Genomic DNA, 13,942 nt, shown 5'->3' with positions numbered 1-13,942 from the left:
CCCATTTTCCTTGGTCTTCCTCCATGTCATTTATCACTGGTGATGTTATGGACACTTCCTTGTTTTCTGTGGCATTTGATCTCTGTTTTAGGTTCTTCTGTAGATTTATTCCACAACATCCTACATGTTGCTCCATCCTCTAATGCTTCTTCCAACTTCATGAGGCCATTTTTTATTTCCATTTTTAGATTCTTAAGAGGAATAGCCAGGATGTTCTTCAAAAGTGATCTTGCAGTTTCAAGATGCACCTCTTCTTCATACTGATTCTCCGTCATCTGCCGAATGATATCATCGGTCAATTTAAGTCATTACTCCTACCGTTTCTGCCATTGTGGATGCTTTCCCTTGATACTCCAGACAGTTCCACTGTATCACACTGAATCTCTGCTTCTGCCATCATGCCGATGAGGGAGTCTAATTAGCCGTGACTTGAACCGAGGTGATGGTGTTTTGAGTGAGCACTAGGAGCGCTTGCACTAGAAAACGATTGTCTATCTACTGCAGTGCTATTTCTGCGTGATTTTGATCTTTGGCAAGATGGCTGCTCACAAAAAGATTATTTCACCACAAGTTGTACAATATTTCACTTGATATTCTGTTGTTCCAATTGTAAACAAACACATCTACCATACAATGGAGCTTAAAATAACCATACAAACCTGTTTCAGTAAGTACCTTCACAATATAAACCCACTTTCTTGAGCTATCTTGTAGCTGCGAAGTTCACACGTGTCCAATGAAATGTTGCATATAGAAAACCTAAATGGCATCAAATCAAAATGACGGCACACAGCAGTTGAGGCCACATATTTGTTATTAGTCTTAAAATATACTGGAGTTCGGAATTTTGTCATGTAAAGGGAATTTTTAATGGCATAATAAACCTACCAACATAGGTCTCTCACATTTAAATGGGCTTCAGTGCAAACCAACTCTATTGGGATTGGTTGTTGCTAACTACTCAGCCACTTTCACTGAAAAGTGCTTGTTGTACTTAAATACAAAGGTACTAGGAAAGTTTTGCAATACGCAAAAACGGTTGGCTGGACACCCCTGTTATGGTGTGGGATGAAAAGAGGGGTGAAAACTGGTCTAAAAGACAGCAAGGCGTGACCTTCACACCAGTTATTACCAGGCAGTGGGATTGAAAGCAGGTTAAGATGTCAGTGGCTAAAGGTAAATATCGTGCAGTTATCCGCTACAATTTTGCTTGTGGATTAACTGTTAACCAGTGCCTGGAGGAAATGACTTCTGTGCTGGGGAAAGGCTGGCCACATCGGTCAACAATTTTCCGCTGGTACAAAGAGTTCCAGAGGGGAAATTTTGGGGTTGAAGACGATCCTCGTTCTGGGCGATCGTCTGAATCAGTGACTGGGGAAAACATTAAAGTTGTCAGGAAAATGTTGCAGCAAGAGAGGCTGTTGACACATCGGCAGGTAGAAGAGACCCTCCACATCCCTGCACAGCTATTCATTCAATTCTACATGACCATCTCCGTGTTACAAAGGTTTGTTCCCTTTGGGTGCACCTTTCACTTTCAGAGGAACAAAGGGCACATCGAGTAAAATGGTGCCGAGAAATGCTAAAACAGCTTGAAAATGGGACTTCGCGTAACGTCAATAGCATCGTTACAGGTGATGAAACTTGGCTTTATTATTACGATGTCCTAACAAAATCCCAGAACAAGGTGTGGCTGTTTGGAGATGAGGATACTCCTGTGACTGTGCGAAAGTCAAGGTCCATGAAGAAAAGGATGATTGCAGTATTCTTCACTAAACGTTGCATCCTGACTCGGGGAGTGCTAGAAATACAAAGGACAGTTACTGCGAAGTAGTACAGTGAGACTTGTCTGCCTCAGGTCATCCAGGCTCTCAAGCAGATCCGTCCAAGGTCACAACTGAACACTTGGCTCTTGCATCGCGACAATGCTCCAGCACATCGTGCTAATGTAACAATGGATTTTCTTGCTAGATCAGCGTTGACTGTGCTTGATCGCCCTCCAGACAGTCCTGATCTTGCCCCATGTGACTTCGCACTCTTCCCAGAAGTGAAGATGAAGCTGAAATGGTGGCGTTTTGCATCCAACGAGGAGCTTCTGGCAGCATGGGAACAAGAGTGTGAAAATGTAACCGAAGAAAAGTGGCGGAGTTGGTTCAGTGACTGGTTTCGATGTATGAAGAAGTGTATTGAGTGTGGTAGGAATTATTTTGAAAAGTGTTCACTCACATTACAAAACTTTCCTAGTGCCCTGGTAATACCAAACTTGCTGTCTGGCTGTGAGAGATACTGTGTCAGCCACTTGTAAGTAGCCATGCAAGAGTCTGACTGACTATGTATCTTTGTTGGGAGGATGCTTGCTTTTCCTACTCTGGGCCCTGTTTCATAAAACTAGTGTTACCTAATAATATTAGAGCTGTCCAGCACCGTGGGCTAAATGGTTAGCATGCTGGCCTTCGGTCACACGTATCCCGGGTTCAGTTTCCGGCCAGGTCAGAGATATTAACCTTAAATGGTTAATTCCCTTGGCTCGGGGGCTGGGTGTTTATGCAGCCCCCAACATCCCCGCAACTCACACACCACACATAACACTATCCTCCGCCACAATAACACGCAGTTACCTACACATGGCAGATGCAGCCCACCCTCATCGGAGGGTCTGCCTCACAAGGGCTTCACCTGGCTAGAAATAGCCACACACAATTATTATTATTATTATTATTATTATTATTATATTAGAACTCATAATAATAATTAATAGTTAACCAAATTCTGTTTCATAAAGATTTACACATGAGTAATAAAATATCTTCACTCATAATATTAGTTTATTAGTCACCTGATAAAAATGGAGGTTAGAATCGGTTTGTTGCAAATGTTCTTGGTTTGGGCTTGTTCCTATCAGTAAGCTAGTGCTTGGCTACAGCCAACTATTAATCCACATGTTCGAGAGGCTCACTTGATATTTTCGTTGTTGTGACTTTGATACATATGAGAATGGATAAAAGAAGTGAAAATAATGTTTGTTTGTGGAAAGTGATTGAGTTAAAGCATCAACTATTCACAGCCTTTTGCACACTATAACCCTCCTTGTGCTTTTTACTTTTTTTATTTTAAGTGCTCTTAAAAATCTCTGTTGAGATGGACTAGCAAAATCTTTGTTTACTACCCCCTTTTTGTGGGGGCAGTTGAATAACAGCCACGGTATCCCCTGCCTGTCCTAAGAGGTGACTAAAAGGGGTCCCAAGGCTCTCAACTTGTAAGTGTGGGTTGGCGACCACAAGGCACTGAGATGAGTCCTGCCATTGCTTCCACTTACTTGTGCCACACTCCTCACTTTCATCTACCCTTATAACCTTCCTTGTTCAGCTCTTGTTCTTTTCCGACCCTGGAGGCATTAGGTTGTGAGGCCAAGAGAGTCTTTAATTTTCATGCCTTTCGTGGCCCTTCTCTTTCTTTGGCCGATACTTTCATTCTTTGAAATGTCGGATCCTTTCCATTTTCCTATCTGATTAGTATTATTGTAGATGACGGTTGCCTAGTTGTAGCCTACTTCCTCTTAAAACAATAATCATCACGATCATCATCTTGGCTTACTGGTGATATAAGCCAAGATTTTAAAGGATAGCTGGATTGTCCGAGCAGAACTGCACTAGAGAAACACAATGATACTGTGTATCACTACCAACTTGTGGAGTGCAATGTGAAGCTGCTGTTTTGAAGGTATGCTTCATTCCTTGCAGTGGAACACTCTATTACCAATCCTATCAAGCAAATACTCAAAAGTTCTGTAATATAACCTAAATCTTCCATTGTATTCATATGTTTGTTACATGCCAGGACAGGCTGTTTTTGATGTAACATTTATTGGACTGTGAATACCTACACTCATTCCTCATCACTATTTGAATTAGTCGACCATTTCAGTGATCTTCACAATTTTATGCCAAAATATTTAAATACCACTCACTTTGGTTTCACTAATAACATGAATTATGAGTGAAAATACACTCATGGAAATAATCCCAATAATATGAGTAACTTTGATTAGTCATGTTGTCTATGAAACAATTTACTAATATTAATAGGAATATCTACTAATAATTTTGACTCAAAAACTAATTACTAATATTATTAGCTAATAACTCTATGAAACATAATACGGTACTAATATTGTTAGTTAAATATTATTGGTAGTAATAATATTAGTGAAAGATGTTTTATGAAACAGGGCCCTGGGTTGTGAAATAGACAGTTACAGTTAGAGTTTATTGGCTTGTACAAATGCTTATAGACCTGTCAGTAGTAAAACTTACTTTCACCACAAAATTCCAATACTAGAGTCTCTGAAAATGTATGGCAATAAAAGATTCGTAAATCGCTTTTCCGGCGTTCTGTTTTATCTGACACCTTTGTAAAAAGAAATTTGACTAAAATTCCATACAGGACTTCAAGATGAAGAAATAAAATCATTGTTTCTACTGCCAAATGTTTCAGTTATTTGTCAGCCTATAGACTAAGGTGTGTTGGGAGGCAGTTAAAATAAACTACCATCAAGAGCTTTTGTCATCTTTAACCATAGAATTGGCAGTGTTAAATCTTGTTGTGGCAACCATATTTGGCAGCTTGTACTTGTCTAAATAAAACACAAAATATCCACAAGGAGTGAAATAAATCTATGAAGTTTTATATATGTATGTAAAACTAATACACTGAGGATAGTCGTGTTGACCCGAAATTGCATAAATGTTTTGATTAGAAAAATGTACAGTCTGTTCAAAATGAATAATTCATAAATTCAAAATAATAATTTAAAAAACTGAAACATGTCACAAACAAACTGAGATACACAGATTGTCTATAATGTATCTGTAAAACACTAGCAAAAGCTTCATCACTCTGAAAGGCATGTTCTTGAAGATACTAGGGAAAGTGTATTGGCATGCCTTACTCAGGAGGTGTGACTTTAGGCCGTGTTATTATGATAGGTTGCTGTACGGCATGCATGTTATCACTTTCACTTTCCAGTATTTGATGGTAAGAAATAGCTGATACACATTCTGAATTTGACTCGGAATCTGTTGGTTCATTCTCAATATCGTCAGTCAGATCCACGACTTTCATCTTCCAACAAATTTTGCACTACTTCATCACCAATGAAGATGCCATATTTAGGCACACACTGTAGTAAAAATGTATACAATCAATGAAATAATATATATTTATCTCGACTTACAAATGTGGGATATTATCTTATTCACTTCGTGGTGATAATATGTCACTTATAAACACAAAAACATGCAATGGCGTACAGTTATGCATACAGTTTCAAATTGTGAAGGAGTAAAATCACTTACTTTGAGCATAAATATGAAATTTTAGCTGAGCGGTGAGTAAATTCTTTTCTTGCAGCCTGGTGCTTTCTTGGAGAGGCCCAGATCTCATACTAAGTCGTTTAATTCAGATTATTTGAACTGCTGGGTGAGATGAAGATCTGTCAGATTTTGCAATTATCTCCTCATGCATCTCAAGAAAAGTCTATTGATCACTATGTTCACTTTCTGTGTTAGCAACTGAATGAAAACCATTTAAAACTGGAATCGGGAGCGCGGGTTAGTGTGGGATGGGTTGAATTGCTGAGGGAATACTGGGATATATAAATACTATTCCGGTTTTGCTTGCCAATACTCTGGTATTGACCAGGCAGAAATAGCAGTTACTGCTGTGGTTCTTTGGTTTACTCTAAACACTGGGAACACCAAAAAACATGCTATTTTGTTTTCCTTCTGTCCAGTCACGAAGCATCTCCCCACAGTTATGAGACACAATATGCGGAGCCCATTTCTTGTCATGGTCACCTACTGCAGTTTCAAAATAGGTTTCATAAGCACGTCTGACAAATGATGAAATATTGCGCCTTTGTTGTTGAATGCAACAGCCACATAGAAAACAGAATGCATGAGGGCTATTTTTACACTTATGCCGACTTGAGGGTATGATCCAGTCTGAGAAAAAAACCAGAGTGTTTAGTCTTAATGTGCGTTTATTGTGTATAAAAATGATAAAATTGTAAACCATTAATTACTCTGTAGTTATGCTCAATCTATGAGGGTTACTGTGGTGGTGGTCCCCTAACTTCAGTGTTAAAATAAAAAGTAACAATAATGAAAATTATATTGTATGAAAACTAGATCTTTCAATATAAAAACCATAAATCTGCAACGGTAATTAAAACTCATATTGCATGGAAACTAAAGCATGCTCATGAAAACACTTCTGAAGACTAAGATAGACTGAGCCAGCACATTGTGCAAAGCATCACAAACTCTTTTTGATGTGGGTTGTTCTAGATCCTCATCAGGTAACGAAAAAAAGTTTTTGGAACCCTTGTCTAATTCCTCAACATGACCACATCATCTTGTGTTTGCTGTTGCTGCCCATTCAGGTTATCGAGGAGATTCCTGTAATTTTCATCAGCTGAATCTTCATTGGATACAACTGCAGCATCTGGCGACTCAATATGAATATGGTGGTTTTTTTTTTTTTTTTTTTCAAGTAGGGCAGGGACTTCCTCGAGCATGAGATTCCTAGAACAGAAATGAAATTACTAGCATTTGACATAATGATTATTATTATTATTATTATTATTATTATTATTATTATTATTATTATTTATTTGCCAGGCTAAGTGGCTTAGACACGTAAGGCACTGGCCTTATGACCCCAACTTGGCAGGTTCGATCCTGGTTCAATCCAGTGGTATTTGAAGATGCTCAAATCCTTGGTAGATTTACTGGCACTTAAAAGAATTTACGTGGGACTACATTCTGGTAGCTTGGCATCTCTGAAAACTGTATAAGTAGTTAGTGGATCATAAAGCAATAACATTATTATTATTATTATTATTATTATTATTATTATTATTATTATTATTATTATTATTATTATTATTATTATTAATAATGCATGTCACAATTTATCTTGGAGTTTTTTTTGTCCAGTCTATATTTCTTTATAAACTGCTTCTTTCTTTCCATTCTGAGAGTTATTTGCTAATAGAGTTCTTCTGTGTATGAAATTGAGAGTTTGGAGATTAAATCTAATATTACAATTGTGGTTGTGCATTTCTGGTGACACATTTGTTGTTTACCCAGTAAAATTAACTAAAACCTTGGCCATAGATTGTCCAGCAGAGATTTAGTTTATTCTGCCATTTGGTGAAGTAAAACATGAAAATTGACATGCAGGAAGCCTAAATTGTGTCAAATTAAAATGCCTGCATATGGTAGCTGGGACCATACAATTATAACTATTTTTTACTTTTTTCCACTACATAACTGTCATGTGTACTGGTACCTATGTCATTTGATTTGTTTATGAGTGTTAGTTAATGACTTGCTTATTTGATGTCATCATAATCATGTTTAATGTACGTATTTTCCTTCTGTCTTGTAGGCATAAGCTGTTATTCATAATTGCTGAACAACTCAAGTGCAACAAAATTTTTGTAGCAGAGACTGGCACACATTTAGCTATTAAATTAATGACTAATTTGTCTCTTGGAAGAGGAGCTCAACTGCCATATGATATTGTAAGTTTTTATATTTCTTGTCTATTAACGACAGATTGGGTCTTGAACATTATTATTTGATCAAGTTCCTAATACTGTACTGTATATATTTTGTAAACCATCCTGTTTCATAAACCACTTCCACAGAATGTTTGATATCATTGTTTGTGATGTAGATTATTGTAGTCATGATTTAGATTTTGAAATTGAATGTTACTTTTTTAATGCCATGAAACAGAACTGGACACTTCAGACATATCTGAATTTTGTGTGGGTAAGGAGAGAAAGGGAAGAGTCGTCGTCGTCGTCGTCTCCTCTTCCCCCGTAAACATCAACAAGCCGCCGTTTTAACAATTGCCTATCACTACGTGCATGCCACATACAGATTGCAACCTTTAAACACAGTTGAAACAGTTGACTGCTGACGGTACAGCATGTCAGTTCAACACAACACTAGATCACAAATATACTTCCTGTTAAATCATAACTCCACTAAACAGTAACTTGTCTATCATCAAGACCACCTCTTTATATATGTGCCTGGCCAGGTTTCTAGAAAGATACGTTACCAGAATACCTTCTCGTAAATTCTCGAGTGCCTAACTACAGGTTTATAATGTATAGAATATTCTACCATCGCCTCGTCTGATCTAGAGACATTCTGGATGTTACAGTGTGTTTCACAATTCTGTAGTAGATTACACATCATATACAGGTAATAATAAATTATATAATATTAATTTACAGGTATTTACATTAACTGAACTCATATAAATATTTATGTACAGCACACGTTTCATGACATAACCTCACAATCATTGCGATTGTATTGTATGTACATATGACGTAGTAGTAATAATAATAATAATAATTATTATTATTATTATTATTATTATAAAAAATGGATGTAAACAATTCATAGCCATACATTACAAGTAATAATAATAATCATCATCATCATACAATAATAATTCGAACTCGATACTTGCATTACTTACCCATGGGTGAGAATATATTGTCTTCAAGTTATAGCAGTTTATCACTCTTGTCATTGTATCACAGAGAAAAATCCACCACCCAAAAACAATAATTTGATATTCATGTATACAAATGAGGTTAAGAAACTTAATGTATTGCAGAACTATGGTAAGTTACATACTCTTGAACCAAGTAGAGTAATAATAATAATAATAATAATAATAATAATAATAATAATAATGTTATTTGTTTAACGTCCCACTAACTACTTTAACGGTCTTCGGAGATGCCGAGGTGCCAGAATTTAGTCCCTTAGGAGTTCTTTTACATGCCAGTAAATCTACCGACACGAGGCTGACGTATTTGAGCACCTTCAAATACCACCGGACTGAGCCAGGATCGATCCTGCCAAGTTGGGGTCAGAAGGCGAGCGCCTGAACCGTCTGAGCCACTCAGCCCGGCACCAAGTAGAGTAATCCAATCTATGATTAATATAAAATCTCTATATTTGGAATAAATAGAGTCAAGAAAATAATCTGAAAGCATTCACTCAATACGCATTCCAGACAATAAATTGCTACGTTGTTCCATGCTACGAGGGCAGATCAGAAAATAAGTTGCACTTCCCAGTTATGGCCATTTATTACACCACCTATACAACAGCAACACGATTATAACGACATAGACTGTAACGTCACTTTTCCACATAGTTTCCAAGATACTCCAAACATTTCTGCGAACGCACAACCAACTTGTCGATGCCGGATGCTTAGAAATTTCCTCCAGCGTTCTGCAACTACTCGGAGACAGCGGCCTTCACCTCCTCATCGTTCTGGAAACGTCGACCACTGAGCTCCATTTTGAGCTTACCGAACAGACGAAAGTCACTTGGCGCTAAGTCAGGACTTTAGGGCGGATGTTGCCAGACCTCCCACTTGAAACGCTGCAGCAGTTCTCTTGTTTGGCGGGCCTTGTGAGGTGTTGCGTTATCGTGCAACAAAATCACACTGGCGCTCAATTTTCCCCCGGCGCTTCTCTTTAATCGCTTTACGCAACCAGTGCAACATTTGACAATATGACGCCGCGTTGATCGTCGTTCCTTTCGGCATGAATTCCACGTGAAGCAAACCCTCCATGTCAAAGAACACTGTCGCCATAACGTTACCGGCTGAAGGTTGAAACTTGGCCTTCTTTTGGTGTGGTGATGAGGGGTGCACCCATTCCATTGATGTTTGCTTCGTTTCGGGGGTGAAATGGTGGACCCACGTTTCGTCGCCTGTGACGATTTGCCGCAGAAACCCGTTGCCGTCTGCGGCATAGCGTTGCAAAAATGCCACGGAGGATTGGAAACATTGTCCCTTGTGCTCATCGGTGAGAAGACGTGGGACCCATCTTGGTCCTCGTGAACAATGGCGAACACACTGCCATACAACATGTTCAGCTGCATCGCAATTTCTCTCAGTTTAATACGCTGGTTCTGTCTAATGATCGCATTCTCACTGTTGACCTTTGCACTGTCCCTTTCTCCACTGTGCCCACGTTTGCGAGACACAGTGTGCTGCTGCAGCGCGTTAGTGCAACTAACCTTTTGATCCACCTACGTATTAGTTTGTCTAGTCTATCCATTAAGAGTTTTGGTATAAAAAATGATGTGAACATATAAAATATATGAAATATATGAAATCTTTGACAATCTGTCCGGCTCATTTATGAGATTGGGGTCAGTTTTCCAGAGAATAAATCACTATTGTATCATAGAGCAAAATACAAGGAAGTACCAACGAAGAGTTTAGTCCTTTTCCTCTCTATGAGGTTTGACCATATTCCTTACTATTCTAAGTTTCATGCTTTTTGTGGGTCCTTGGTTTGAACCCCACTGTCGGCAGCCCTGAAGATGGTTTTCCATGGTTTCCCATTTTCACACCAGGCAAACAGACGTGTGGGCATTATAAAGTTCAATGTAAAGCAACTTATAAAAAAATATATCTATTCCTTGATATTCTAAGTTCCATGCTTTGTATGTGTTCAGTCAATTTCTTAAGAGCTTTGGCATCAACACGTAAAACCTTCTAACCGTGTACCACATACAGTGATCACGAATACCAACCCCCCCCCCCACACACACACACACTTTTTCTCCCAAAATGTTGGTTTAAATCTTGGGTGCGGGTCAAATTCAAGCTGTTCATTCTTGTAAATATTTACTACGTTTACATGGAATATTGAGATGGATTTGAATACGGTTACCGTACTCAATATACCACATGTAAACGGGCATTCAAGTCTTATTGTGTTTTAGTTGCGTTCTAGAAAACAAGATTGATTTTTTCTCAATATGGTTACAGTGGCATGTAAACATGAAATGTAAGGTAATGAATTACGGTAAATCAAAGAGTATGGGAAAATATGCGGTAAATATGAAAGCTGCTGTCGCTGCGGATGCTCGATCGTAATTTGTTTCACAAGTGTTGCTGGCATGCTGGGTGCGCGAATAGCTGATCTCGCGGGATATCATACTTTGTGAGAGTTGAGACTATTGGTTACGGAAGTCCACCTCGCTCACATTTGAGTTCTGTATCTGCCCCGTGAAAGTGCTCTCTTGATAGTAAGCGATGGATTCAAAACGGTGTCTGCAGTCATTTACTGTGTGTGAGAAACTTCAAGTTGTAAGCGATGCTGAAATATACGGATATCTTGCCCTTGGCAGAAAGTATGATATTGATGAATCGTATATTCGTGATTGGTGGAAGAAGAAGGAAAAACTTGTAAAGAGTAACAGCGATCGCAGGGCATTCCGCGGCCGGAGTGCAGTGTTTCCGGAAATTGAAGAACGACTCCACAAATGTGTGATAGAAAAATGTGAGTTAGAATATGGTGTTTCTAGTGAAATGTGTCAATTGAAAGCACTAGAGATCTCAAAATACAGGGTTTTACTGCAAGCCACGGATGGATCCGAAACTTATATCGGAGAAAGGGATTGTGCATCCGGAGATGTACGTCTATTTCACAATGTCTTTCTGGGGCGTATGAAGAAAAATGAATGGCCTTTCAGCGTCACATTATTCATTTGAGGCAGCAAAATTCTTATTTGCTCTCGCAAATTGAGAATGCTGACCAGACACCTGTCTTTTGAAATGCCGTTGGAAAATACAGTGAATACGAAGGTGGTAACGAAAAGCAACGATGCATGGAAATGTTTTGCGTATTAGCGGATGGAACCAAACTCCCTCCGTATGTGGTTCTGGAAAGGAAAACACTTCTGAAAGGAAACTTGCCGTCCGATGTTATTGTTAGAACTTATGAGTCCGGCTGGATGGACAGTGCGTTAGTTGAGGACTGGGTGAAGTGCATTTGGCAATGTCACCCGGGAGGTTTGTTACAAAAATGAAACATGCTTGTGTTGGACAGTTACTGAGGACATACAACTGACGCTGTAAAAGATATGATGATGAAAGGAAAAATCGAACTTGCGACAATTCCTAGAGGACTCACTTCTATTCTACAGCTATTGGATGTGTGTGTGAACCGGCCTCTCAGAACTGCATTGGAAGAGTTGTACACCGAATGGATGTCTGATGGTGATCACGCGTTAACACCAACCAGACGAATGAAGAGGCCTGAAGTGGAACTAATATGCAACTGGATCAAGACCGCATGGGTGCGCATTTCCAACAATCTAGTGTCCAAAAGCTTTAAGAAATGTGGAATTTGAAATTCAGTGAATGGTTGTGAGGACGACTGTTCGTGGAAAGATGCCACCAACGAAAGTTCCTATAGTGAAACTTCAGATGACGACGGTGAATTGTGAATGATCTGAGTATTGGACCAGTTTTATTTACGATTTTTGTGATGATTTTATTAATTGTAAGCTGTTTGAATTTATATTTGTGGTATATTTGAAGAAAATTAAATAGGTATGTATGTTATTGGATTTTTAAATTTTTTTTCCCGTATTTTGCCGTCTCAAATTTAGTGTGCGGGTCTTATTCGGTCTCGGGTGGTATTCGGGATTATACGGTATTGTGGCCAATTTTATTTTTTTAAATCTTTGACTATATAACTATATTGTTATGACCCATCCGAGTGCCTCATGAGCTTTCGCACAAATTGTGGTACCGATCAGTGGAGGCATGTAGATTTGTATAATGAACTTACTTTTGATTTTATAGATATGGAAGATTAGTTTTGATAGTTTGAAGAACCTATCACTTATAAATTAACTGAGTTAAAACTGAAAAGAAATGGCTTCCACAATAACAAACACTTACCCTATTGCAAACTTCCTCATTTAAATTACCTTCCTTTTGCTAGAAGCCCTTCAAGCTCAAGCGCTTGCATCTGGGAGTTTTATCTTTCCTCATAATATCAGTACTCGCCTTTAGTTGAAGGTCGCCACAGCTGCTTTTGTTGCTTGCAGCCTCTGAGTCCGCATGTTTCTCAGTCCCACATCTTCCACTCACTTCCTTGTACCTCATCCTTCCAGTGGATTCACATGCTGAGCTCAGCTGGCCTGTGAGACTGCAGTTCTTATCAGACATATCTCCCCTAGTTCGATCTCCTTCAGCTGATCCATTGACTATTGTCGTGACCCTAAGGATATGGCAGGCTGGGGACTTGGGTTCGGATTTTTCGGGAGCTTAATCTTAGAAATAACAAGATCAGCTTACACACACACACACACTCTCTCTCTCTCTCTCTCTCTCTCTCTCTCTCTCTCTCTCTCTCTCTCTCTCCTGTGTTAATTAGATAAGCACATGATGTACATTTACAAATTATGCAATTAAGAAACTTGAAGATCTCTGTACCGATGCACTTGTAGTTCTTGGTAAGATAGTCTCTCTCATAGTCCTTGACTATCCAGTTCATTTACACTTTGTAATTCAATAAGATCAAACCCTAAAAAAACTTGGTGATTACTTACCTTTTTATTGAAGATTCTTCTTCCATCTGCGTCGGCTTCTTTCTTGACTTCTTCTCTGCATCCACGATTCCGTAGTCGCATTGAGTGATGTGATGTTTAGTTCAAGTGGATGTGTAACTCCGGGACTTGAATACGACACCCTCAGACTCCGTCGTCGAACAGGTTAGTCTATCTCCCAACAGTTCTGACTACCAGACTATGTTTACTGATAGGTTAGGCTCGCTATAACACTCGCGAATGTCAAACGGTTCGTTGTTTGTGCCCTTGCAGCTCTAAGTCTTTGCACTAGCAGCCTGCTAACTATGCTGTACACGGTGATTCATTCACTGTCTTGCGTAACCCTTTGCAGTTTCTAGGCCGTTTTGCCTAGCCACATTTAACTGATTCTGCGGCTTACTGCTATGTGTATAACCTACAAATTCTGTACTATTCTGGCTCACAGCCACACGCACGTTATTTGTGCAGAAGCTGGACAG

General features: G+C 39.0%; 1 protein-coding gene across 2 annotated transcripts in view; it reads left to right on the top strand.

Annotated features, from left to right (window-relative positions):
• Nucleotides 1-13,942, top strand: part of Ctu2 (Cytosolic thiouridylase subunit 2) — a 127,351-nt gene that overhangs the window by 54,947 nt on the left and 58,462 nt on the right. For both annotated transcript variants that reach the window (XM_067145516.2, XM_067145513.2), the window contains exon 5: nucleotides 7,453-7,588. In XM_067145516.2, the coding sequence (XP_067001617.2) occupies nucleotides 7,453-7,588 (136 nt within the window). The remainder of the gene's footprint in view (nucleotides 1-7,452; nucleotides 7,589-13,942) is intronic.

Source organism: Anabrus simplex, chromosome 4 (genome assembly GCF_040414725.1).
Source record: "Anabrus simplex isolate iqAnaSimp1 chromosome 4, ASM4041472v1, whole genome shotgun sequence".
In the NCBI taxonomy this organism is placed as follows: Eukaryota; Metazoa; Arthropoda; class Insecta; order Orthoptera; family Tettigoniidae; genus Anabrus; species Anabrus simplex.
The sequence above is the reverse complement of the archived record's forward strand: the minus strand, read 5'-3'. Positions and strand labels throughout refer to the sequence as shown.